General features: G+C 46.6%; 2 protein-coding genes across 9 annotated transcripts; both read left to right on the forward strand.

Moving 5' to 3' along the window:
* The first annotated feature begins 3,371 nt into the window (after positions 1-3,371).
* Positions 3,372-12,973, forward strand: LOC311266510 (uncharacterized protein). Of its 8 annotated transcripts, none has more exons than XM_084368912.1 (8): positions 3,372-4,010; positions 4,100-4,191; positions 4,508-4,553; positions 5,000-5,027; positions 7,722-7,895; positions 8,833-8,971; positions 10,388-12,422; positions 12,483-12,973. In XM_084368912.1, the coding sequence occupies exons 3-7, from the start codon at positions 4,543-4,545 to the stop codon at positions 11,725-11,727; spliced, it is 1,692 nt and encodes a 563-aa protein (XP_084225038.1). In that variant the 5' UTR covers positions 3,372-4,010; positions 4,100-4,191; positions 4,508-4,542; the 3' UTR covers positions 11,728-12,422; positions 12,483-12,973. The 8 variants fall into 8 exon arrangements, with proteins under 8 accessions (XP_084225038.1, XP_084225034.1, XP_084225033.1 ...); XM_084368908.1 differs by having other exon boundaries at positions 4,100-4,137; XM_084368907.1 differs by having other exon boundaries at positions 3,373-4,010; positions 4,100-4,553; positions 10,388-12,281; positions 12,315-12,422.
* Positions 12,974-15,078: 2,105 nt separating this feature from the next.
* Positions 15,079-21,507, forward strand: LOC311266294 (tetratricopeptide repeat protein 19, mitochondrial-like). The gene is made up of 11 exons (XM_084368586.1): positions 15,079-15,180; positions 16,499-16,779; positions 16,881-16,972; positions 17,126-17,236; positions 17,361-17,399; positions 17,556-17,612; positions 17,704-17,765; positions 17,845-17,939; positions 18,346-18,509; positions 20,838-21,000; positions 21,082-21,507. The coding sequence occupies exons 1-11, from the start codon at positions 15,086-15,088 to the stop codon at positions 21,237-21,239; spliced, it is 1,317 nt and encodes a 438-aa protein (XP_084224712.1). The 5' UTR covers positions 15,079-15,085; the 3' UTR covers positions 21,240-21,507.

Raw genomic sequence — 21,507 nt, forward strand, 5'->3', positions numbered from 1 at the left:
AAGTCAATAGGTGCATGTAAATATGCTGTCTTAACGTCCATTTGATGCAGCACCAGATTCTCCTGCGCTGCCTTCTGCATGATCACCCTCACACTGGTCATATCAGCAGTAGGTGAGAATGTCTCTTCGTAATCAGTTCCTTGTTTTTGACTGTAGCCTTTTGCTACGTATCTTGCTTTGTACTTTTCTGATCCATCAGTGTCACTCTTGAGTGCGTACACCCACTTGCCCCCCACTGCACGTTTGCCTGGTGGAAGATGGGTGAGGCTGAATGTTTCATTCTCCTCCAGTGACTGCATCTCCTCATTCATAGCACTGATCCACTGCCTTGAGTTGGTTGAAGCAATGGCATCCTTGTAAGTCTGAGGAATGTCACACACTGCTCTGTAACAGAAGTCAATACATGTTTGCAATTTGTCTACCTTTTCCTCCGTTTCAAAGTCCTGTAGGTAAGTTGGCTTCTTTCTTTCCCTCTTTGGGTTCCGCCTTGTTCTCTCAGCGTCGTCTCCTTGCTGAGGCATTTCAGTCTGTTTTGGAGCAGTCTCAGAAACATCATTATCATGAGTTGATGCATTTTCTTCGTTTTCATCAACCATTTCTCCATCATCATGACTTTTTGGCTGTACACTGCCATCACAATACTCAGTGTTTGCTTCTGGTGTTTGTGTCTCTTTTTCATTTGCTGTTTTGGTTGTGAATTTCACTAACCTGTGTTTTTGGACTTTTTCTGTGTCTGAGTAGTACACCAGATAAGCTGGGCTGTTTTTATCGTATCCTATAAAATCACCTTGCTTGCACCTGGAATCTAACTTCCCTTTCTCTTGTTTGTAGGCAAAACAGGTAGAACCGAACTTCTGCAGTTTGGAAACATCCGGTTTCACACCTGTGAACATCTCATATGGAGTTTTTCTTGTGCGTCTGCTGTAGCACCTGTTTCTCACATAGGCAGCTGTCTGTACAGCATAGTTCCATAGTTTATCTGGTAATTCACTCTCTATCAGTAAACACCTGCCCATTTCATAGAGAGTTCGCCAACCTCTCTCTGCTGTTCCATTTTGGTGTGGCGAATATGGTGCAGATTTTTCATGCCTTATCCTATTCTTGGTCAACAGTTCTTGGAAATCTTTAGTTGTAAACTCAGTGCCGTTGTCTGAACGGACGCACTTGACTTCACCATAAGGTGCTATATCTGCCAAGAATCTTTCTGTGGCATGAACTGCATCACTTTTGGCTTTAAGAAAGTACACAAACATGGTACCTGAGTAGTCATCTGTAAAAGATTGTGCATATCTGTGTCCCTCTATGCTTGGGGTTCGCATTGGACCGGCTAGATCAGTGTGGACTAGCTGCAAGGGTTTTGTAGCTTTTCTGTCTGGCTCTCTATTTCTACTCTGTGTGAATTTTCCTTTTGTACACACTTCACATGTCTGTGTTGGTCTGACCACACTCCCTTTTATCACCATGCCTTTAACGACACCTTGTAACTTTTGCACATCTTCATAATTGCAATGGCCCATAATCTCATGCCAGGTTTGTATGTCGTGGGACACTTTACATTTATCAACATTCTGTTCAACCGTTGATAAATAATACAAATTACCACTTTCATGAATGTCAAACCTGCTGCCATCTTTTGTGATCATGTGACTGTTTTCTTTCTTGAAGGTGACTGTTGCTCCTCCATTTGCTGCTCTTGCCACTGAGAAGATGTCTTGCGGGTACGACGGCATGTAGAGTGCTTGCCGAAGCTGTGCTCTGTGTTGTCGTCCGGTGCTGTCCAGGAGATGAATCACAGCTGTCCCTCTGCGTTGAGCGATTCCATTGCACTTGGTCCCATCTGCCAGCTCGACTGCGTGGGTCTCTGGCTGAAACGTCTCATCGAAGCTCACAAACTTGCTCACGTCGTTCACGATGTGGGAGGTTGCTCCTCCATCCACCATGATGCCTTTCTTCTTTATGTTGTCTGCTGGGCTCTCAGTCTTTGTATGTTTCGCCATGAAGAGATGGTCGTCATCATCTTCTTGCTCTTTCTCTGCAACTTTTCTGGCGCCATCTTGTTCCCCCTTTTTCTTGCACAGGGATTCTTTATGTGTGTTGCTTCTACAGTAACTGCACCACACTTTACGTGTACATTGTCTTGCTTTGTGCCCTTTTATTCCACACCTGTAGCAAGTCACACTTACATCTTCATGTCTTTTGTTATCAAAGTGTTTATTCATATTTTGCTTGTTGTGCTTTATGTGTGTTTTCATCACATTGTCCGTTGATTCAGCTGTTTTCATCTTTTCAGCTTCTTCATAGATTCTCAGCCTCCTTTTAAAGTCTGTGAATGTAACCTGGTCTTCATTTTGTGTTACATGGACAGCTTGGGGCTTGAACATGTCCGGTAGCCCGCCAAGAACCATGGCTACGATTAGCCCATCACTCATGGTTTCGCCTGCATTTCTCAAAGCAGTGATAATATTTTCCGCTCTTATAATATAGTCTGTTACACTTTCGTTGTCTGCCATCCGTAGCTTGGTCAACGATGTGTATAAACTTATTATTCTTGGCTTGCTTTTACCAGAATAATGTTCTTTCAAAATCTTCAGTGCCTCCCTGCCATTATCGGCAGCATCATGCCTGATTAACGATAGGCTTTTATCATCTATCAGTCTTATCAGTTCAACATAGCAGTCAGCATTTTTCCGTCTGTCTTGAGCTAACTGCTCTTCATTAGCATTCGTGGGCTCGTGCAAAATAGTCTCTTTTAGGTTTAAACTGTGTAGGTGACCAAGGAGTCTCGTCTCCCAAAGGTCATACTTATCTTCTGTTCCGTCAAAGAAGAGTTGCGGCGATAGCATCCCTGCCGCTCCTCTGCTCGCCATCTCTGCACGTGTTGCTGCAGTATTTTCTTCTGCTAGCCTGTTAGCCCTTAGCTTTTAGCTCCGGTGGTCGCGTAATGCGTCGCGACACTCCTCATAACTTTGTCCGGCACTTATCTTCAAGTTGGCTCTCATTCTTTGCCATTTCGACGTCGGTAGTCGCTAGCGGTGTCCGAAGCTGTCTGGGCCCATAACCTGTTAAGGATTTTCATTCAGACTCCACTTCAGTTCCACCATGCTTTATTTTTCCATGACCGACCACTGTTGCATACAAGCGTCAACTCTTTACCGGAACAAGCTAAACACATCACATCCGGCATAGGATAACAAACGTCCTTCAAAATAAAAGTACTGTTCATAACACAATGAGTAAAGGCGTTTTCCTTTTATATATCTTAACAATGTTGTTTATGTTTTGTCTTTGTGCTAATGTGCTAATAAAGTTTGATTTTTTTTTAATTTTTATTATTATTAAAAAAAAGATCCACTTCACTCCAGAAGATGGCGGCCATTCACATGAGCTGTGTGACACTTACAAAAAACACCCGAAGAAGAAGAATAGCGACCTGTGATTGGTTGCGGTGTTGTATAAAGCAAACATGGCGCCGACCAACCGACGAACTGTGGGACTGTCCCGTGAGCTCGGGGCCCTGAGACCTAACGAGGTGAGGTCCGGTGACTGAGCCGCTCCGGTTCTGTCGGTCTGTAGACTTGTTATCAGTGAGTTGTATGAAGCCGCTCACTGAGCAGCAGAGGCTAACACTAGCTTTAGCTTTAGCTTTAGCTTTAGCTTTCTCTGAGGACCAGGCAGCAGCCGGCCTTTGTTCTAAAGGGCAGCCGGATGAGACGAACTGTGGCGGGAATGTTTGAGAAGATGGCGGTTGGCTGGTCCGCAGACGGAAGCAGCGCTGTGTCTGCTCGTGTTTCTGGACCGGTCCGGGTCTCAGCTTCTCCTCTGGTCGTCTTTGTCACAAACATGGCTGTGATGTTAAAGGTCACGTGACCCTCGTGCAGCGTCTCAGACGGTTCGGTGTCGTGTGGAGGTGATGGAGGCTGGTTGGTGCTGCTCAGTGCTGAAGCTTAACCGTGATGGCTGCTTCACCTCATCTGCTCTGAAGGTCTCGGGTCTGATCATGTAATCCCGGTGTGAGTATCAGGGGGACCTGGACTTTAATGGATCCAGCCGTAACAACTCGAGACCAGACTAACGGATTGTGTTTTTCTCACTGTTCCAGCCTCCACGACCTCCTGCTGTTCAGCCCTGGACCTGAAGGTGAGATCCACTGAACACACCAAACCCACAGGGCAGAGTGGGACCAGATCAGCTGTGAGTTCTGACTGTGGTCCAGGTCCTGGGCTTCCATGTGCTCTGAACCAGGTCTGTCTGGAAGTGATGAAACAAAAGGCCGATTGAAGCCCCCCGCAGCAGTCTGTTCACGAGGGGGCGCTGACAAAACCGGACCGAAGCGTATTCTGATCCAGAAGCTTCATGTACAGATCTGTCATGCTGTGATTCAGCATTAGCATGCTACTCATGTGTTAGCATTAGCTCGTTAGCAGCTGTGTGAAAACGTCTGGCTGATGCTAATATGTGCTCACGCTGCCTCCCTGTTGAGTTACTCTGCTCTGATTGGTTCACACAGAACGCCCTGGGTGACCTGCAGAAGAGGAAGCTGTGATGTCAGAGCGGTAAGTGTCATGTCATCGTATCAGCTCACTCAGCTGGCGTGTGATGTCACAGTGGGCGGGGTCAGTCTCTGCTGGGAGATGATGTGAACAAAAGGCCGAATTGTAGCGCCCCCGTCAGGCAGCGTGTTCTCAGAGCGGGGCGCCGTGACAAAGACCGACCGAAGCGTTTGTCTGATCCCAGCACAGCTGACTGAAGGTCACATGATCAGTTTGTTTGATAATCATAATCTGTAGATGCTCCAGCTGATCAGCCACTCACGCAGCATACAGAGCGTCTAGTAAGCAGTTAGTCTCGGCTCCGGCCCGACCCACATGTCAACTGTTAGTCGGTCAGAAACGACAGAACAAACTCCTGTTATTGTGGAGACGGCTGCAGTTAAAAGCTTTAATATAAAACATGTCATTATTTGTCAAACTGAATCTGATTCTGTCTGTCGTCCTCTCAGGGTCCAGATGGTTCCGTCTGATCTTCAGGTAACTTCAGCGGCTCTTCTGATGTGATGTGTGAATTCTTCTGTAGAATAAAGTCGGGCGGTCACAACTTTTAAAACTTCAATACAATTCTAAAGTCCGACATGGCAACAGTTCTGTTTGTGTCCTGAGGTTTCACAGCTTTGGATCTTTGTAAACTGTCGCTTAGACGAGCTCAGACTGAAGTTTGGACTCGGTCTGCTCCATGTGTCCTCTGTTCTGATGGTTCACTGACAGGAAGTGACACGTGTGACCCGAGAACTAAGGCTGTATTCGAAACCGCATACTATACTGCCAGTACGTACTGATTTGGCCAAAATGTAGTATGCAGTTGTAGTATGCAGTATGTAGTATATAGTATGCAGTATGTAGTATATAGTATGCAGTATGTAGTATGTAGTATATAGTATGCAGTATGTAGTATGTAGTATGCAGTTGTAGTATGTAGTATGCAGTATGTAGTATGCAGTATGTAGTATGCAAACAAAAGCAAAATCTGCAGTATGAGAAAAGTTCCTGGATGTCGTACTGATTCAGAAAATATTTCCAGTATGCATCCGACCAGTCTACTCTGCCTACTGTTTCCCACAATGCAATGCGCTGGAGCCGGGATCATGGCGTCCTCGTCACGTACTCCGGAGCAGTACAACGTTTATGTTTGTTCACACAACATAAGTACAGTCACAGGCTGCTGACTGTTGTGACGAGAGCTGTAGGTACAATAGAAATCCAGGCTGTTGTACATGTGAAATGAAACAAAGTACTCTGTTAATTAAAACATTTTTTAATTAATATTTGGTGATGTCTGTACATACAGAGCTCCAGAGACAGCGCTGTACTGTGTACTGTCCACTACAGACATGAAGCTTCCCTCTAGCGTTAAGATAACTGGCCTGCTGTCTCCCCCGGGACGACGACGCATGTTGGCCGGCCGAACACCTCTGGAGACGGGCTGCTGCCTCTGAGACGAGCCGCTCCTTCTGGAGCTTCACTTCTCCCAAAACATCGAGGCAAATTACTAAACAGCCGTCATCTGAGTAAACTAACCGCACACTGGGGATCTGAACGGTTACTTTCTACATGAAAACATGTTAAAACTTAATAAAGTGACATATTAACAGCGCTGCAGCGGGAAATAAAACAGCTTTGCGCCTGTTTTACAACAACCGCTGCCGGTCGCCACGAAATGCATTCTGGGAACCTTGCTACTGCATACTGCGGTGTGAACGGCGTCGCTCTGCTGAAGTAGCATGCTGAATCCCACGTTCAGTACGCAGTATACAGTGTATACTAACGCAGTACGCAGTATACAGTGTATACTAACGCAGTACGCAGTATACAGTGTATACTAACGCAGTACGCAGTATACAATGTATACTAACGCAGTATGTAGTAGGCAGTACGGTAGTATGCGGTTTCGAATACAGCCTCACTCATCAAACTTCAGGTAGTTTTAATGTTTTAAACAGACTGTCGGTGCTGTTCTGAACTGTTTCTGTATTAAACTGATCACGTGTTAAATAAATGAACTTCTTACTTCATCTGTGTTTTTATTGTTTCCTCTTCACGTGGAGCCGAGGGGACGTCTTCAGTTTCAAACCTTCATTCAGCTCGTAACGTTGTGAACTCCTGTCTCGTCTGGACAGGACCGTCACTTTGGACTAACATTAGTGTACGTTTCCTTTGACGGGTTCAGACCGAACACAGGAAGTTCCACCAGGCTAAAACAAATCCTGACCTGTGAGATCATTTTGTCTGACTTTATAATGAGACTCTGTTATTGTCAGATTCAGGTGTCTACATGTGAAACCAGAACCAAGCTGTTTGTTCAGACACTGGGATCCTCGTGGTTCCACTATATTAAATATAATCACTTAGTCTGGATTAAAGACATAAACAGAAGGGCTCTATTAGTCTCACACACACACACACACAAAGTCCGACGCTGTTCAGTTGAAGTACAAGTTGACTTGGGCCGGGTCATGTCTGACTGCAGCTCAGGAGCTTGAGTGTAATGGAGGTGGATGATGAGCCGACCCAGAGCCAGCACTGCTCACCTGATGGTGTCAGTATGAATGTGATCAGCTGATCAGGATCAGCTGTTAGAATCTTCAACATGTTTAAAGGTTTTAATGACGTCATCACATTGATCAGCTGACAGTGAACTCATCACATTGCATTTCCTTCTTTATTTTGTTTTTAGCGTTTAATAACGATAAAGATCTCATGACTCTGTCAACTCATACAAGAAGAGTCATGCTGAACTCAGGACCAGGACCTGGACCTGGACCAGGACCAGGACCAGGACCAGGTCCAGGACCTGGACCCTCCTGGGTAACAAGAACACACTCTGAGTCTCAGGTGTCTTCTCCTTTGTTGAAGCACCAGAGGCTGCAGGTGTCTCACCTGTGTCTCCTGAATACTGGATCAGGATTGGCTGCTAAACTGTTTGTGATGTCACGAACCATGCTCGTAAGCCCCGCCCCTTAGAGCAGATTATCAATGAGCTCAGAGGATCAGTTCTGATCACATCCATCGATCTCCAGAGTGAAGCTCCACAGACACACTTTGTCTTTAGCTCTGAGACTATGTAATAAAATGGATCCTCAGTGGATCTGAAGATCTTCTTCTCTGTATCGATCAGTTTGTTGAAGCTCTTCTGTTTTTCAACTTTGATCAGTTTTTCTTTTTCTGGAGGTTGAACTTTTCCCCGGAAGTCGCCAGCTGCTGACCCGAGCTGCTGCTGCAGGAGCAGGAGGAGAAGTTGCTGCTGTTCGCTCCTCTGGATCAACCGACAACTTTACAACCGGAACCGTCGGATCTTCACTGAGCAGCCGGACCGGCGGGATGGACACCGACACGGCCTCACCGGTAAACACACCGACAGAGCCGCCGTGCTCCTCCAACCGGAGAGTTCACACCGGAGCTGTTAGCTGAGCTAAGCTAACTGAGCTAGCCTCCAGATCAGAGGGGAGGCAACCTGTCGCCAAACTCCATTCATAAACTGAACAATAATAGAGAGCCGGCCTGTTGTCTGAGCGTCCACACTAACTGACCCAGAGATGACAGGAGACATTGTTACGGTGTTCTGGTCGGTTCGGCCTCAACATGGTAGAAATCTGCTCCAGGTGAAGAGCACAGAGCCCTTAAAGCTTCTTTTAAATGAATTATTAAAACGAGCGGATTCTGAATGGGGTTTGGTTGAGGTGGAGGCCTGCGGTCCACCTGAAGAGGAGGAACAGTTTGTGATGATAATGACTCTATACTCTGTATATGTGTTGGAGGAGGTACTGTGGTGCTGTACTGCAGTAACGGTGCTAATGAAATACTCAGTTACAAGTAAAAGTCCTGCATTTATAATGTTACTGAAGTAGAATTATGTAACTTTAATGATGAAAATGTACTTTAAGTATGAAGTCAGTGAAGCCAGAGGATTGTGACTCATCATTAATGTAAAGCAGGATGTTGTATTTGATGAGGTGGAGCTCATGTTGTATCAGACTGACACTGATCAATCATCTGCCGATGGTCTCCATCAATCCATCGTTTGAGAAATATGGTGACAATGATCCAGAAGCCTGAGTGACACCTTCACCGTGTTAGCTTAGTTCAAACCTCGACACAATTACAAACACTGTCAAATCAGTCGACTGGTTCTGAAGATTCAAATCATTCAGAGGAACAGAAGCAGCTCTGACACCAGCTGTGTGTGTTGGGTCCAAACGACAGTCCATGTAAATCAACAGATTCTCCACAGAAGACGTTCGTGTCACTGACTGTTTATTAAAGTCAGAATTTGTTATTTCAGGATGCAGCTGAAGACATTCGGATCAAAACGGAGCCCGACGGCGACGTGGAGATCCAGTCCTATCCTGTCCTCATGAGGCTGTCCGTCAAACTGACTGACTGCAGGGCGTGGCTGCAGGGGCGGGACTTCCTGTCTCTGGGTAAGCAGGGTTTCCTGCCAGGCTTATATTTCCCACCGCCGGCTAAGCATCGTTTATTTAAAATAGGTTTGTATACATCAGTTACAAAGTTGAACACGCAATGGCGACATCTTATGGTCAACACGTCGGACTTTTTCTTCCGAAGTCGGACGAACAAAGGCGGAGACGTTGAACCCGCTGGTTCACCTGTTGACCAGGAGTGCAGCGGCGCGACGTTTGCTGAGCCACGGTCGATGAGGCAGCTAGCATGGATGTTAGCTCGTCGTCCGCTGCAGTGGCAGAGCAGCCTTCTCCGTGCCGCGATGGGAAACAGAACCAGCGGATTTAATCAAAATTGGTTGGTGGACCTGAAATTCAGCGGGTGGCTGTACCTGACCAATTACTACGTGAAAATATTAACAATATTAAGTGAGCTGATTTCACAGTGGTTTAGTAGTAAAACACCGCTATTAAATTCAGCGTTAGATAAGCTATGGCGGTAGCTGTTTTAATAGAGTCAAGGTTTCGGTTTTAGGTATGTTTTGCCGAGTCTGTCGCAGCCACCGCCAGCGGGCAACGCAGGGATCCTCGACCAGAGCTTTTATTGAAGCTCCTTGCACTACTTATAGGCAAGATGTGCTAAACACTCATGTTGAGTCTCTCCACCATCGCACCAGCATCAATATGGCAGCAAGCAGAAGCACATGTAAACAATGCCACATTGTTTCAAATGTAAATATATGTCACTGATTATAATGAAATATCTATTATGACATATCCAATAGTTAGCTTGCACTGTTTTCATGTTGTAGGCTTCAATCGCTGCAGCATTCGAGCCAGTGATTAATATGGAGCATAGAGCATGAAGCCATAATTGGTGGTTTAAAATGCCTTTACTAGCTCCTAAAGTACGTGTTGAACAGTACTTCAAGAGTGGTGCGTTTGTGAGACGTTGGCGCTTAAATATTGTCAATAAATGTCTTATAACACATGATTACATTGATTATTACAGTCATTTTTTCAAATTTCCAGTCAACCTTTAACATTGATTTAATGCGAGGCAGTATGGAACCAGTCTAAATTCTACTACGTCATGAATCTGTTACCGACAGGGCACTGCCACCAGTCAGTTGCTGGCCCCTGTCACAAAAAAAACATGCTTCGCCGCCGGTGGGCCGCCCTTCCAACCTACCACCAGGCTTAGCAAGTTTTCTGGGGGAAACCCTGGTAAGAAATCAGAGTTTAGACATTTCAGATTTTAAAAAACGAACAAATTAGGCTAATCAATTATTTCTGCGTCCTCGTGCAGCTGCTTGAGTCAAGACAAAGAAAAATGCTGATACTGTTACTGATGCTGTTACAAAGTAACTTCCACTCACTCCTTTAAGTACAGTTTATCTTCCTCTGACTTGACCTCTGACCTCTGTGTCCTCACAGATGACCATCCTCAGCTCTGTAAGCAGCGATCCAGGCAGTACAACGCCACTAACACGGGCAGGAAGATGATCTACTGCTGTCATTGCAACAAAGGTTTCTACAAGCAGTCTCACCTGGAGGCTCACCGGAGGACACACCGAGGACAGAAAGCCAACGAGTGCTGGCAGTGCGGAAAGAATTACCCGACCCTGATGAGCCTCGTTCTCCACCAGCAGATCCACGACCGTAAGGAGCCCTACCAGTGCTCGTACTGTGACAAGACCTTCGCCCTGAAGAGGGACTGGAAGACCCACCACCGGACTCACTCGGGAACCAAACCCTTCAAGTGCTGGTTCTGCGGGGACGGCTTCAGCGAGCAGGACGAGCTCAATGATCATCTGAAGGTGCACAAAGGGGAGAAGTGTTACCACTGCAAAGTCTGCAACAAGATGTTCGTCTCCTACCAGGGCTTCAACTTCCACCGCAAGTCGCACAAGAACCCGAAGCTGCTGCCCTGCCTCAAGTGCAACAAGACCTTCAGCAACCCCCAGAGTCTGAAGCTCCATCAGGTGACTCACTCCAGCAGGAAGCCTCATAAGTGCCCAACCTGTGGCAAAGGCTTCAAGCTGCTGAGCGGCCTGCGCTGCCACCAGAGGACCCACGAGGACCTGAAGGACTACCACTGCACTGAGTGTGGCAAGTGTTTCTCCAGCCTGCAGGGCCTGAAGCTGCACAACCGCACGCACACCGGACTCAAGCCCTACAAGTGCACTGAGTGCGGGAAAAGGTTCACGCAGTCGCCCCACCTCAAGTCTCACATGGTCACCCACACTGGAGAGCGGCCGTTCCTCTGCACCACCTGTGGGAAGAGATTCACCCAGTCGTCCCACCTCCGGTCTCACATCACGCTGTTCCACGTGGGCGAGAAGCCATTCACCTGCGACGACTGCGGGAAGAGCTTCACCATCGCTCACTACCTGAAGATGCACCGGCTCAGCCACACCAAGGAGAAGCTGTACCAGTGCTCATACTGCGAGAAGTCCTTCTCCTACCACAACTCCTGGCGGGCCCACGAGAGGATCCACACTGGCGAGCGCCCGTTCGGCTGCCGGGACTGTGGCATGAGCTTCATCACGTCAGGCTCGCTGCTGAGCCACCAGAGGTCCAAACATACCGGAGAGAAGAGCCACTACTGCATCACCTGCGGAGAGTTCTTCTTCACCAGCTCGCTGCTGCGCGTCCACCAGCTCGACCACACCGGCGAGCGGCCGCACGCCTGCAGCTGCGGCAAGACATTCAAAACCAAAGGCGTGCTGCGCTACCACCTGAAGAGGTTCACCGACCACCAGCCGACCAAGTGAGCCGATGCCTGGAGACATGAAGACACCTGGAGGAGTCGGACTGTGAGACACCTCCTCAGCAGGAGGTGAAGGAGGAGGCAGGAGTCAGAGCTGCTGTGAGGTGGAGGGACAGGTGCATGCAGGTGCTGTAAAGACGACAGGAAGTGAGTGATTGTATTTTGTCAGCAGCTGACGGAGATGAAGACACACTGACACTGATCTGCAGTGTGACATCATTGTCTCTGATCTCCGTCCAGAAATCCACTTAGAGATCAGAGAACAAAGACTCTGCTGACCTCCCCCGAGAATCACGATTTTAAGTTTTCTCCAGTATCAGAGTAATCTATTACATCGATGAGTACACTGCAAAACACTTTGAATGGACACTGTCTGACTACATGAAACACCGAGTGAAAATGGGGCCAAAGTTTGATGGTGATGTAACTGATGTAACTGAGGAGGTAACTGATGTAACTGATGTAACTGAGGAGGTAACTGAGGTAACTGATGTAACTGAGGAGGTAACTGAGGTAACTGATATAGTAACTGAGGAGGTAACTGATGTAACTGAGGAGGTAACTGAGGTAACTGATATAGTAACTGAGGAGGTAACTGATGTAACTGAGGAGGTAACTGAGGTAACTGATATAGTAACTGAGGAGGTAACTGATGTAACTGATATAGTAACTGAGGAGGTAACTGATGTAACTGAGGAGGTAACTGATGTAACTGAGGAGGTAACTGATGTAACTGATGTAACTGAGGAGGTAACTGAGGTAACTGATGTAACTGAGGAGGTAACTGAGGTAACTGATATAGTAACTGAGGAGGTAACTGATGTAACTGAGGAGGTAACTGAGGTAACTGATATAGTAACTGAGGAGGTAACTGATGTAACTGAGGAGGTAACTGAGGTAACTGATATAGTAACTGAGGAGGTAACTGATGTAACTGATATAGTAACTGAGGAGGTAACTGATGTAACTGAGGAGGTAACTGATGTAACTGAGGTAACTGAGGTAACTGATACTTCCTGCGCTGCTGTCAGCTGCTCAGAAACTTCTTCAGAATCTGATTGGACGTTAAAGAGACGAGCGAGATGAAACACTAAGAATCATGAATCCACTGCTGCTTGTTGTCAGAAACACTAGAAGACATTTAATGAACGAACATCTGGACGTTGATTTAAAAACAAACATCAGCTCATTTTAAAGGAGCAGTCCAACATTTTTGTTTTTATTTTCAGTCAAATAAAACATTAACATCATTCTGAGCAGAGGTTTCACTGTGTGGCTGTGACTGTTTCTCTATCTTTATGAGGACCAGTGTCAGTTTTATTAAAGGGTCTTAATCCGTCAATTATTTTCTCTATCAATCAATTAGTTCTTTGGTCTATGAGTTATGATGAAATGTTAAAAAATGTCCATCAGCGTTTCGACCTCAAATGTTATTTGTCCAGAACTCAGATCTTCAGTTCAGCTGACGGCAGAGTGGAGACACGCAAAGAGATTAAAGTCATTATTTAAATAGTTGGTAGTTAATTTAATACTTGACAAGTAATTGATGTCTTCAGCTCATTCAGATGGTTTGAAGGTTCATGGTCCTCACAGGTATAGACAGTCAAGTGTGTGTGTGTGTGTGTGTGTGTGTGTGTGTACAGAGACTGGGTGATCTGCTTTAGTATGTTTTATTTTTTGTTCCCATGCAGGACAGTAAGACCTGAACTGAGTCAGAGTTTATAGTGGCCCTTTGTCACTATCGGCGCAGGCTGGAGGTTTAAAGGGCTTGTACGTGTGCCAGTGTAGATGTAGGCGCATTCCGGTGTAGGTGCATAACACAGCAAATGTCCGAGCATTACTTCTCTTTGTTGTGGATTTATTAGGCTACACACAGCCGACTCAAATAATATAATAGGTACTCACTATCACAATAACACAATATTCTGACCTGCGGCGTTACACGCCATGGCACGGTCAAAAACCGTATGGATTCCCCAGCGTGCGCACCTGTGCTGATTAACCCACCTACCTATATAGAAACAAAGCAATGGCCTAAACAGATACTGCCACCTACTGGCACAAATGTGTACAACACTCATAAACAAAGAAAATTACCAATCTGGCTCCTACAGAGTTTATTGATCAGCTCTGTGGACATCGACATCTGATGGTTTCAGACTCATCTTGATAAAATCTAATCAATCTTGCAGCAGGACTTCAGCTGTAACAACAGTGACTGGGATGTTCGAATATGCAGGACTTGAAATCGTCCTCAAGTCCAAAGATTGAGAATAATATTTAAAAGACAAAAGCCAATAAACTCTCCAGATACACTGCAGACCAGTAGATCGACCATGACATGATTTGGGACTTGTTGCTGGACAGTATTTGGGACTTGTGGACATAATTGAGGACTTGTTGTTGGACATGATTTGGGACTTGTTGGATTGATTTAGGCCTCAGTCAAGTCCTGGTTTGGGACTTGACTGAGGACTTACGTGTCTTGACTTGTACCAGCCAGGACTTGAGACTAACCTGTGAGACACAGACTCTGTCCTCTGGTCCGTTCAGGTCTCATATTGAGACTGTTTCTTGAACGTGTTTTCTTGTTCCTATGAGCTGAAGCTGAGGTGAGTTTTGTTCCTGTCGGCTCTCCGTACAGAAACATGTCGTTCCTGTACAGAACGTTCACCTGTGTCCTTCAGTGTGTCTGACAGGTAAATCGGGACGATCTGATCAGTACAAATGAAGACCTGGACTCATCTATGAATGTGATCTATAAACTGTTGCCTTGTCTTCTTGTTATTGATATAAACTAAAGTTTGCTTCAGAAGGTTTTAGATTCTTTTAACTGTCAAATGTTTTTAATCTCAGATGTCTTTCATCGTCGTTCTTCTTCCTGTGAATCAGTATTAATTTATTAGTGTTCATCATGAGCAGCTCTCACAGACGTGTCCACTGTTCATTTATCACCTCATCAAATGTGTAAAACTTCAATAAGACAGTCATCACATGAATAGTGCTGAAGAAACGTAACTGAGTTAATGAAATAAAAATCAACTTTATCTTATGTTTATCATTTTCATGTGTTCTGGAGTGTGTGTGTGTGAGTGTGTGTGTGTGTGTGTGTGTGTGTGAGCATTCATCTCATGTCATATTTAGTTTATTTTGCTCATTTCAGTTTATAATGTCCAAAGAATACTAATACAAGACAAATAATACACTTGTGTCCTTGAATACCTAAACACTAAGGACACACTACAATATAATCTACATTGATTCTAACGTTATTGCAAATTCACGTCTGTACGTCCGCTGCTTTTATTCTGAAGGCGGGGAGTCGCACCTCGTGACTTCCGCTCGTTATGTAAATAGTAAAGATGGCGGCGTCCTATGTCTGCCGTGCTGTCCTCAGTCAGACTCTGAGCAGGTTCAAGTGTTCAGGAGGACACGTGAGACGGATCTCAGCTGGAAGGTCAGTTTGTGTCAGACTCACCTGGAGACAGGTAGAGACAGGTAGAGACCGAGAGACAGAGAGACTGTCCACACAGACAGGTGCAGACAGAGCAGCACTTCCTGCTGCACTGTGACACATACACAGACATCAGAACCAGCTCTACACCAACATCACATGCAGAACCTCAAACTTCAGCAAACTCTCAGACAGAAAAACTACAACATCTACCGGGAGACAGAAGAGCCGCTGCTGTAGATGCAGCAGAAGATGTTTAAAATCCCTGCAGACGTCTCAACTGACGCCATCAACAAAATAATACAACACAGTCAGTCTCACCTGTCTGCTCCTCTGCAGGGACCTCCTTCTGTTTCTCCAGTTTGGCCTCCAGAGACAATTATAAAGAAGATTATTAATTATCTACGTATTCTTCTTCTGTAGTCCTAACGCTTTGGCAATATTGTAAAACACAGTCATGCCAATAAAGCTTGTTGAATTGAATTGAATTGAATTGACAGAGAGACCAAGACAGGCAGAGACAGAGAGACAGAGACAGGTACAGACAGAGAGACAGAGACAGGTACAGACAGAGACAGGTAGAGACAGAGAGACAGAGACAGGTACAGACAGAGAGACAGAGACAGGTACAGACAGAGACAGGTAGAGACAGAGAGACAGAGACAGGTAGAGACAGAGAGACAGAGACAGGTACAGACAGAGAGACAGAGACAGGTACAGACAGAGACAGGTAGAGACAGAGAGACAGAGACAGGTACAGACAGAGACAGGTAGAGACAGAGAGACAGAGACAGGTACAGACAGAGAGACAGAGACAGGTACAGACAGAGACAGGTAGAGACAGAGAGACAGAGACAGGTACAGACAGAGACAGGTAGAGACAGAGAGACAGAGAGACAGAGACAGGTACAGACAGAGAGACAGAGACAGGTAGAGACAGAGAGACAGAGACAGGTACAGACAGAGACAGGCAGAGACAGACAGGTAGAGACAGAGAGACAGAGACAGGTACAGACAGAGACAGGTACAGACAGACAGGTAGAGACAGAGAGACAGAGACAGGTACAGACAGAGAGACAGAGACAGGTAGAGACAGAGACCATCATGATGGTTTGACCTGATCATGTTGTGTCCTTCATGTTCCTGTTCTCAGTAAACCTGCTGCTGAGATGACTTCAGTGATCTGAGGCACAATGGCTCCACCTGCTGGACACTGTGTCTCACTGTGTCTCACTGTGGACACCTGTGGACAGCTGTGTGTTAATAAACTGGCTCAGTCTGATGTCACATTGTCTTCTTCTTCTTCTCCTGACACTATCAGGCCGCAGACTGGCTCTGTGACGTCACAGTCTGAGGAGGTGAAGCGCTCGGCCTGCTGGGTAAAAGTCAGCAGACATGAGCCCATCAGTACAAACCTCAGCACACAGAGTGGCGGAGCAGGAGGAGGAGCAGGAGGAGGAGGAGGAGGAGCAGGAGGAGGAGGAGGAGCAGGAGGAGGAGCAGGAGGAGCAGGAGGAGGAGCAGGAGCAGGAGGAGGAGGAGGAGGAGCAGGAGGAGGAGGAGGAGGAGGAGGAGGAGGAGGAGTGCTGTGGGCGGCTGTCGGTACGTTCAATCACACCAAACTCGGTTCAGAAAGCCATTTTACTGTCTCCTTGTCCATCAGTAACCAAAGTGTGTGTGTGTGTGTGTGTGTGTGTGTGCAGCTCTCTCCCTGTTCAGCAGTTCTGATGAAGACCGACGAGATGAAGCACAGAGGAAAGAAGATGAGCTGATCCTGCTGCTGAAGAAGGCCAAGGTACCATCACCATACATCACATGTAGTACTGCAGTAGTAGTAGTAGTGTAGTACTGTAGTACTGCAGTAGTAGTAGTACTGTAGTAGTACTGTAGTAGTAGTAGTAGTGTAGTACTGTAGTACTGCAGTAGTAATGTGTGTGTCCTCTCTCAGCTCAGTGTGTATCGTGGACAGCTGCAGGCAGCTTCTGGTTTCCTCCATCAAGCCGTCGTTCTGGCTCATCAGACTCACAACAACCAGGCCATCATCTACACCTACAGTCTGGTAAACACTCTGACCTCTGACCTCTGCAGCTGTGACCTCTGACCTCTACAGCTGTGAACTCTGACCTCTGCAGCTGTGACCTCTGCAGCTGTGACCTCTGACCTCTTCCTGTGTGTCTCCTCAGATGGCGAATCTAGCCTACGTTCAGGGTCAGCTGGACAACGTGAGTATCTTCCAATCACAGCTTCTTACTTACAGTATTTAATAAACCTGTTCTGTGTCACTATGGCAACAGCAGTGAGAGGGTGTGAAGCACTGCAGCCTTCATCATCATCATCATCATCATCATCATCATCGTCTCTCCTCTTCTTCGTCTCAGGCGGAAAAACTCTTCAAAGCAGCGATGAGCTTCATGCTGTCAGGAGGAACACCAGAGGTCAGTGTGTGTGTGTGTGTGTGTGTGTGTGTGTGTGTGTGTGTCCTCAGTCAGCTGTTCCTGTCTTCACTGACTTCCTGTCTGTTTCCAGGACGATAACGCTGTCATTGAGATGTCTCTGAAACTCGCCAGCATCTACGCCGAACAGAACAAGTGAGAACATTTACCTGCTGACCTCTGACCTCAGCTTCCTGTCAGAGGACTGACTCTGTGTGTGTCTGTGTGTATTGAGGGCGGAGCTTGCGGAGCATGGGTTCAGGTTCTGTATGGAGTCTCTGGAGGCCAAACTGGAGAAACAGAAGGAGGTCCCTGCAGAGGAGCAGACAGGTGAGACTGACTGTGTTGTATTATTTTGTTGATGGTGTCAGTTGAGACGTCTGCAGGGATTTTAAACCTTCTTTTCTTAAAGTAACAATTACTGAGTCACAGTGTGGCCCTGCCCACCAGAGTCCATTCCAGAATTGGACTGGTGCAGAGAGCTGCAGCGAGGTGTCCAATGTGACGATGCAAATGATTGTGGGGTTGTCTTGGTAACGGGCAGGACGTCCTCCGGCTGCATTTGAGCCAGAGAACTGAAAAGACTGAACCAATAAACTCAGTCAAACTTTTACGTCAGATTCTTGCTGACACAGCCGTCATATGATCCTATGCTGCACCAATTAGAACAGGTGTTACTGAGCAGTGTGACGTTCAGGTTCAGACTGTCTGTTGTTGTTGTTGTTGTTGTTGTCAGAGGACAAGGAGGCTCTGAGGAAGGACACCCGCCTCCTGCTCGGTCTGTGCTTGGACTCGCGGGCTCGATACCGAGCGTCAACGTTGCACCTGAAGCAGGCTGGGCAGGACTATCAGAGCGCCCTGAACATCTGTCGTCAGGAGCAGGGAGACACACACCCACAGGTAGGACAGCAGGTACACACTGGGAACACTGGGAACACTGGGAATACTCAGGACACTGGTAGCATTTAAATAGTGGGAATACTGGGAGCACTGTAGACAAGGGGAACACGGCACACGATAGGAACACTTATAACTTTTGGAAAATTCGGTACACGGTAGACACTGGGAACACTGGGAACATTTGAAGGACTGGTTACACTGGGAACATTGGGAACTCTGAGTACACTGGGAATACTCAGGACACCGGTAACATTTTAAAAGTGAGACTACTGAGAGCACTGTAGACAAAGGGAGCACGGCACACACTGGAAACATTTGAAAGACTGGGAACACTGGGGACATTTGGAAATCTCATGACAGTGGTAACATTGCAACAGTGGGAATACTGGGAGCACTATAGACAAGGGGAACACAGCAGACACTGGGAACACTTAAAACACTGGGAACATTTGGTACATTGTAGAAAGTGTGAACACTGACAATACTGTAGACATTGGGAACTCTCAGAGCACTGTAAACACTAGGAACACTGGGTTGGAACACTAAGAACACTGGGTTGGAACACTGGTTACAGTATTAACACTAGGTGGGAACACTGGGAACAGTATTAATACTGGGTTGGAACACTGGGAACAGTATGAATACTGGGTTGGAACACTGGGAACAGTATTAATACTGAGTTGGAACACTGGGAACAGTATGAGCACTGGGTTGGAACACTGGGAACAGTATTAATACTGGGTTGGAACACTGGGAACAGTATGAATACTGGGTTGGAACACTGGGAACAGTATTAATACTGAGTTGGAACACTGGGAACAGTATGAGCACTGGGTTGGAACACTGGGAACAGTATTAATACTGAGTTGGAACACTGGGAACAGTATGAGCACTGGGTTGGAACACTGGGAACCGTATGAGCACTGGGTTGGAACACTGGGAACAGTATTAATACTGGGTTGGAACACTGGGAACAGTATGAATAGTGGGTTGGAACACTGGGAACAGTATTAATACTGAGTTGGAACACTGGGAACAGTATGAGCACTGGGTTGGAACACTGGAAACAGTATGAATACTGGGTTGGAACACTGGGAACAGTATTAATACTGAGTTGGAACACTGGGAACAGTATGAGCACTGGGTTGGAACACTGGGAACAGTATTAATACTGAGTTGGAACACTGGGAACAGTATGAGCACTGGGTTGGAACACTGGGAACCGTATGAGCACTGGGTTGGAACACTGGGAACAGTATTAATACTGGGTTGGAACACTGGGAACAGTATGAATACTGGGTTGGAACACTGGGAACAGTATTAATACTGTGTTGGAACACTGGGAACAGTATGAGCACTGGGTTGGAACACTGGAAACAGTATGAATACTGGGTTGGAACACTGGGAACAGTATTAATACTGGGTTGGAACACTCGGAACAGTATGAATACTGGGTTGGAACACTGGGAACAGTATTAATACTGAGTTGGAACACTGGGAACAGTATGAGCACTGGGTTGGAACACTGGGAACAGTATTAATACTGAGTTGGAACAGTATTAATACTGAGTTGGAACACTGGGAACAGTATGAGCACTGGGTTGGAACACTGGGAACAGTATTAATACTGAGTTGGAACACTGGGAACAGTATGAGCACTGGGTTGGAACACTGGGAACCTTATTAATACTGAGTTGGAACACTGGGAACAGTATTAATACTGGGTTGGAACACTGGGAACAGTATGAATACTGGGTTGGAACACTGGGAACAGTATTAATACTGGGTTGGAACACTGGGAACAGTATTAATACTGGGTTGGAACACTGGGAACAGTATGAATACTGGGTTGGAGCACTGGGAACAGTATGAATACTGGGTTGGAACACTGGGAACAGTATGAGCACTGGGTTGGAACACTGGGAACAGTATGAGCACTGGGTTGGAACACTGGGAACAGTATGAGCACTGGGTTGGAACACTGGGAACCTTATTAATACTGAGTTGGAACACTTGGAACAGTATTAATACTGAGTTGGAACACTGGGAACAGTATGAGCACTGGGTTGGAACACTGGGAACCTTATTAATACTGAGTTGGAACACTGGGAACAGTATTAATACTGGGTTGGAACACTGGGAACAGTATGAATACTGGGTTGGAACACTGGGAACAGTATTAATACTGAGTTGGAACACTGAGAACAGTATGAGCACTGGGTTGGAACACTGGGAACAGTATGAGCACTGGGTTGGAAAACTGGAAACAGGGAAATGTTGTGATTCTGCAGAGATATGAAGTGATGTCATCATCATGTCTCCTGTTAGACTCTGGTGCTGATGAGCGACCTGGCTACCATCTTGGATCTGCAAGGTCACCATGACGATGCCCTGGTGCTGGTCCAGCAGGCCGTGGATCTGAGCCGCTCTGCCGGACACCCGGACCAACACGTGCTGCTGGGAAACATGGCCGGCATCCTGCTGCACAAAGGTCAGGAGAAGTCATAGGTCATGACTCTGACACACAGCTGAATTTATTGAGTCTGATGTTGTGTTTGTGGTCTGTCCTCAGGCCAGCTGGAGGACGCGGTGCGGTTCTACCAGGAGGCCCTGAATCTGGCACGGCAGGCCGGAGACCAGGAGGCTGTGGACAAGATCCAGGAGGGACTGAAGGAGGTGAAGAAGAGGAACCAGGAGAGGAAGGAGGTCGAGGAGGCAGCACAGAAGTGATGGAGCCCCTGAGTCCATCAGTCTGCTGGTCCACAGCAACAAACTGACTTCCATTATCCTGGTGACCTGTGACCTCCTGCAGTGCCTCCCCAGAACATCAGGTCCTCCTGTTCTCCTGAAACATCCTCATGTGCTGTCCAGCTCTGAGGATCAGGTTCATGTTCTCCAGAGGAGGAACCTTCAGATTCAGGACTGATTCATAGTTTGATGTTTCTGTGTTTGTGTGTGAAACTGAAGCTGCTCCTGAAATAAATCAGCATCAAACAGA

Source organism: Pagrus pagrus (genome assembly GCF_965226575.1).
Source record: "Pagrus pagrus genome assembly, chromosome: 12".
In the NCBI taxonomy this organism is placed as follows: Eukaryota; Metazoa; Chordata; class Actinopteri; order Spariformes; family Sparidae; genus Pagrus; species Pagrus pagrus.

What these genes read in the sequence shown, in the direction of transcription:
- LOC311266510 (XM_084368912.1), top strand. An exon ending in TGGTTCCGTCTGATCTTCAG is followed by an intron (nt 5,028 to 7,721) that starts GTAACTTCAGCG and finishes CTTTTTCTGGAG; the next exon opens with GTTGAACTTTTCCCCGGAAG. An exon ending in GCGGGACTTCCTGTCTCTGG is followed by an intron (nt 8,972 to 10,387) that starts GTAAGCAGGGTT and finishes GTGTCCTCACAG; the next exon opens with ATGACCATCCTCAGCTCTGT.
- LOC311266294 (XM_084368586.1), top strand. Translation starts at nt 15,086, where the DNA reads ATGGCGGCGTCCTATGTCTGCCGTGCTGTCCTCAGTCAGACTCTGAGC. An exon ending in TGCTGCTGAAGAAGGCCAAG is followed by an intron (nt 16,973 to 17,125) that starts GTACCATCACCA and finishes GTCCTCTCTCAG; the next exon opens with CTCAGTGTGTATCGTGGACA. An exon ending in AGGGAGACACACACCCACAG is followed by an intron (nt 18,510 to 20,837) that starts GTAGGACAGCAG and finishes GTCTCCTGTTAG; the next exon opens with ACTCTGGTGCTGATGAGCGA.